Source organism: Saimiri boliviensis, chromosome 4 (genome assembly GCF_048565385.1).
Source record: "Saimiri boliviensis isolate mSaiBol1 chromosome 4, mSaiBol1.pri, whole genome shotgun sequence".
In the NCBI taxonomy this organism is placed as follows: Eukaryota; Metazoa; Chordata; class Mammalia; order Primates; family Cebidae; genus Saimiri; species Saimiri boliviensis.
This window is the reverse complement of record NC_133452.1, coordinates 133,009,515-133,013,851: the sequence shown is the minus strand read 5'-3', so window position 1 is coordinate 133,013,851 and position 4,337 is coordinate 133,009,515. Positions and strand designations below refer to the sequence as shown.

Here is a 4,337-nt window from a genome sequence, read left to right as displayed (position 1 = left end):
GAGACTCCCATGTGCAGTGGCTGCCCTGGGTGATGTATGAGCCTCTGGGGTCACAGCTTTCGCTGGACACGTTTTCACTGACAGCACAAGGACCATGGAGCAGTGAAGCTGACCCAGCTGAGGACTGACCACGTAAAGCTCATGATGGACTCAACAGCAACTGGGCACAGGCCCCGCCCACACTCGTCTCCTCACAGCCTTCTCCATCCCCACCTGCAACAGACTCAGCACAGCGAACATGCGGATTCTGGAAGGTTCTCAGGTTTTATTTCCTCTCTCAAATTTTAGCAATTGACTTATTAATCTATCAACCTTTTATGGAAAATATTTGAGAAAACACATTTATTTTCAGATTCTTATTTTCAGTAAGAAAGTAAGAGGTTATAGCTCAGTGCACCATGAAGCTGAGACAGAGATGAAGACACCCAGCCCCACCTCTCTGGAACAGGAAAGATGACTAGGGAAGGAACACAGGTCAGCGTGGGGACAGTGGTCACAGGGGACACAGCTGTCTCCCACCTCCTCACATGATGCTAACAGGGACGCAGACACATTCAGAAGCCTTTGCAGAAAGAGATGCCCGAGGCTCCTGAAGTCACAAAGGGGAGGCATGAAGAAATCCTGCATCTCAGTCCCACACAAGCAGCTGTCTCAGGCTACAGAAAACAATAGTTATGAACAAATTCCGGTCAGTCATGGTAAGTGATGACACTCTGAACAGCCGACTATACACTCAAAACGTCTCGATCAAAGAATCCCCATAACCCAGGCTTTTCCCTTCTGCCCCAATATCTGCCTACTTCAGGCTCCCCCAGGGTCTCACCTTTACAAGCCGTGAGAGACACATCAGAGCCCTGGGCACTGTCGCTGCCTGGGGTAGAACAAAAACCGGACCTGGTCAGAGCCCGCAGGAGATGCAGGACAGGAGGAGTTACGGGGTGGGTGACTCCTCCACACTCCCGCCCCCACCACTTACACGCAGCCTGAGAGTAGCTCCCTCCTTTTCCACCTGTGGGAAGAAAACTTCCTGTGAGGGGACAGGGAGGAGGCAGGGCCATGTGACTTTAGAGGAAGCTCCTAGTTTTGGATCCAAGAGCAGTTTCCAGAACTATGACTAGGGACCCAGGAAGGGTCAGGAAACACGAGGAAAGCAGGTGTGGGTCCTGGACCAACCACCCTCCTAAGGTCTGTCTTTAGTAGGGAGCTTTCCCTGACTTGTGACTGCTGGAATCAGGACCCCAACACCACAATCATCACGGTGATACACCTGTCCTTCATTGTCATGTCTGCTTCACAAAAGAGTAAGTGCTGCCACACAGGGCCCCAGGCTGTGTGCACATGGTCCATGTGTGGATGGTGCTTCCCAGTAATGAGAAAGAACACACTTCTACCTGGGGCTTGAAAACTCCAGTGGACAAGAAAACCCAGACCCCACCCCTCACCCCTTCCCTACCTGAGCTCTTCCTCTTCCATATCATAACAGCTCCGATGACCATAGCTCCGAGAACCGCAGCTCCTAGGACAGCCACAGCAACGATACCCACGATAGGGATGGTGAGCTGGGAAGACGGCTCTGGGAAAAGAGGGGAAGGTGAGGGGCCCTGACTCTGCTGAAGGCTCCAGAAGGGCTCCTGCTTTCCCTGAGAAGAAACATGACCCCCCCATCCCCCTCCTTACCCCATCTCAGGGTGAGGGGCTCCGGCAGCCCCTCGTGCTGCACATGGCACGTGTATCTCTGCTCTTCTCCAGAAGGCACCACCACAGCTGCCCACTTCTGGAAGGTTCCATCCCCTGCTGGCCTGGTCTCCACAAACTCCGTGTCCTGAGTTTGGTCCTCCCCATCCCGCTGCCAGGTCAGTGTGATCTCCGCAGGGTAGAAGCCCAGGGCCCAGCACCTCAGGGTGGCCTCATGGTCAGCGATGGGGTGGTGGGTCACATCTGTCTTTGGTGGGTCTGATGGGAAGAGTCAGAAAATTCAGGCACTTTGCATCTCTCATGGGACACCCCAGCAGCACCTATTGTAACCATCCTGAGAATGGCCAGGACACTTGGGGTGGGGAAGGGAGCACAGAACCCAGACACCAGCCTGGACACAGGCACCTGGGATAATCTCCTATTCTGTGGAAAGTTCTAGTCTCTGAGGGAGGAACTGCGACTTCTGGTCCTGACCTGAGTGGAGGCCGAGGGACTCAGAAAAGCTGGAATCAGACCTTCAAACATTTGAGTGTGAGGCAGAGAACAAGGCCTGAGAGAAAAAGTCACGGTGCCCAAGGCGGCTGCAGGGGTCAAAGGGGACCCCTGATCAGTATTCTAGGGACTTTCTTCCCCTCCATTTCCTCAGAGACGTCATTCTTTAATTGTCCTAGAGAGGAGAGGAGGCCCTCAAAGGAAAGTCAGGAAAACTTATGTCATTCTCCGTTCAAGGGAGGGCGATATTCTAGCTTTGATCCCATTTCCTCCCCTCCTTGTGGGAGGCCAGCCCGGGAGATCTATAGGAGATGGGGAAGGCTCCCCACTGCCCCTGGTACCCGCGCGCTGCAGCGTGTCCTTCCCGTTCTCCAGGTATCTGCGGAGCCACTCCGGGCACTCGCCCTCCAGGTAGGCTCTGTCTTGCTCCGCCGCATTGGCCGCCTCCCACTTGCGCTGCGTGATCTGAGCCGCCGTGTCCGCGGCGGTCCAGGAGCGCAGGTCCTCGTTCAGGGCGATGTAGTCCTTGCCGTCGTAGGCGTGCTGGTCATACCCGCGGAGGAGGCGCCCGTCCGGCCCCACGTCGCAGCCGGACATCCACTGGAGCGTGTGAGACCCTGGCCCCGTCTCCGCGTCAGCCCCGCCCGCCGAGCCCCGCCCCGCCCCGACCAACCCGCGGGGATTTTGGCCTAAACTGAAAATGAAACTCGGTAAAGGCGCCTGGGACTCTCCCCGGTCGAGGGTCTGGGCGGGTCCCGCAGCCTCGCGGTGGACCTCGGACCCGGAGACTCGGGGAGACCCAGGCGGTGCTTGCGGGATGGGGAGGGGTCGTGACCTGCGCCCCGGGCCGGGGTCACTCACCGGCCTCGCTCTGGTTGTAGTAGCGGAGCAGGGTCCGCAGGTTCACTCGGTCAGTCTGTGCGTGGGCCTTGGCTCTCCGTGTCTGCTCCTCCCAATACTCCGGCCCCTCCTGCTCCATCCACGCTGCCCGCGGCTCCATCCTCGGAATCTCGGCGTCGCTGTCGAACCGCACGATCTGCGTGTCGTCCACGTAGCCGACTTCCATGTACCGGGGCTCCCCGCGGCCGGGCCGGGACACGGCGGTGCTGAAATACCTCATGGAGTGGGAGCCTGGGGGCGAGGAGGGGCTGAGACCCGCCCGACCCTCCTCCCGGCGCGGCTCCCCGGGTCCTCTGTCCCCGCCGGGCGGCCCCTCGCTCCTCCCCACAGAGGCCGTTTCCCTCCCGACCCCGCACTCACCCGCCCGGGTCTGGGTCAGGGCCAGGGCCCCCGAGAGCAGCAGGAGGAGAGTTCGGGGCGCCATGACCGCCATCCTCGGCGTCTGGGGAGAATCTGAGTCCGGGTGGGTGACTGGGGACTTTAGAACCGGGACCGCGGCGACGCTGATTGGCTTCTCTAGAAACCCGGCACCCAATGGGAGTGGGAAGTGGGGAGGCGTCATGAGTATCCAGGAGTAAGGACCCGACACAGGTTGGGATAAGAAATGAAACTCAGGGGACTGGAGAATCCCCAACACTGCGCCTCCCCAGTGCAGACAAGGCCCTCCGTACCGGTGCCAGAGACCCTGAGAACCACGCCTGGGACCTGGGACTTTGTCCTGATCCCTCTTCTCCTACACCAAGCCTCTTTGTCACACTGTCTGCCTGAGTCCTGGCCTAGGATCTGACTGTGGAAACCGAGGAGAGACCCCCAGTCTGCGCCCAGTCCCTTCTCCGTCACTTCTCGTCCGGGAATCCGCGTTCCCTGAACTGGACTCCCTGCCTCCCACTCCTTACCTCTCCCCTTGGACTCTTGTACAAGGAAACTCACCACGGGGAACTTGATACTGCAGAGTGAGCTCGCCTTGGAAATGGAGGTGCAGAGACAGGGGGTTTCTCTTTAAACCTGAATGATTAGAATTCCAATCTGTAAAAGACCTGCGTCAATTACATTTACATTATATTACATTAAGCATTACAATTAAATAAAGCTCTTGTTTTAGTTTCCAAGGCTGTGCTTCTGTGACTCCGGGTTGTTGCACTTAAAATTGTCTTCATTCCCTAGCCCGAGTTTCCCTGTGTGAGTCCAGAACATCTCCTGAATACAAAGAAGCAGGTTTGTTACTGTATATTGCAACCGGGAGCCTGTAG

The 4,337-nt window shown here is 57.4% G+C and overlaps 1 protein-coding gene across 2 annotated transcripts; it reads right to left on the bottom strand.

The window, feature by feature from the left end:
• Nucleotides 1-245: 245 nt before the first annotated feature.
• LOC101046108 (saoe class I histocompatibility antigen, A alpha chain-like) lies at nt 246-3,664 on the bottom strand. 2 transcript variants are annotated; one of them, XM_074398273.1, is made up of 8 exons: nt 3,448-3,664; nt 3,049-3,318; nt 2,529-2,804; nt 1,678-1,953; nt 1,454-1,573; nt 977-1,009; nt 801-871; nt 246-650 (listed from the first exon to the last, which is right to left on the bottom strand). In XM_074398273.1, the coding sequence occupies exons 1-8, from the start codon at nt 3,647-3,649 to the stop codon at nt 555-557; spliced, it is 1,344 nt and encodes a 447-aa protein (XP_074254374.1). In that variant the 5' UTR covers nt 3,650-3,664; the 3' UTR covers nt 246-554. The 2 variants fall into 2 exon arrangements, with proteins under 2 accessions (XP_074254374.1, XP_039323284.2); XM_039467350.2 differs by having other exon boundaries at nt 246-656; nt 824-871.
• Between the last annotated feature and the right edge of the window lie 673 nt (nt 3,665-4,337).

Bases quoted from the DNA above. Each gene is read 5' to 3' on its own strand.
- LOC101046108 (XM_074398273.1), bottom strand. From the start codon at position 3,649: ATGACGCCTCCCCACTTCCCACTCCCATTGGGTGCCGGGTTTCTAGAG. The intron at 1,010-1,453 runs GTAGGGAAGGGG...TTCTTCCCACAG, and splicing joins ATGGAAGAGGAAGAGCTCAG to GTGGAAAAGGAGGGAGCTAC. The intron at 872-976 runs GTAAGTGGTGGG...GTTCTACCCCAG, and splicing joins GAGCTACTCTCAGGCTGCGT to GCAGCGACAGTGCCCAGGGC.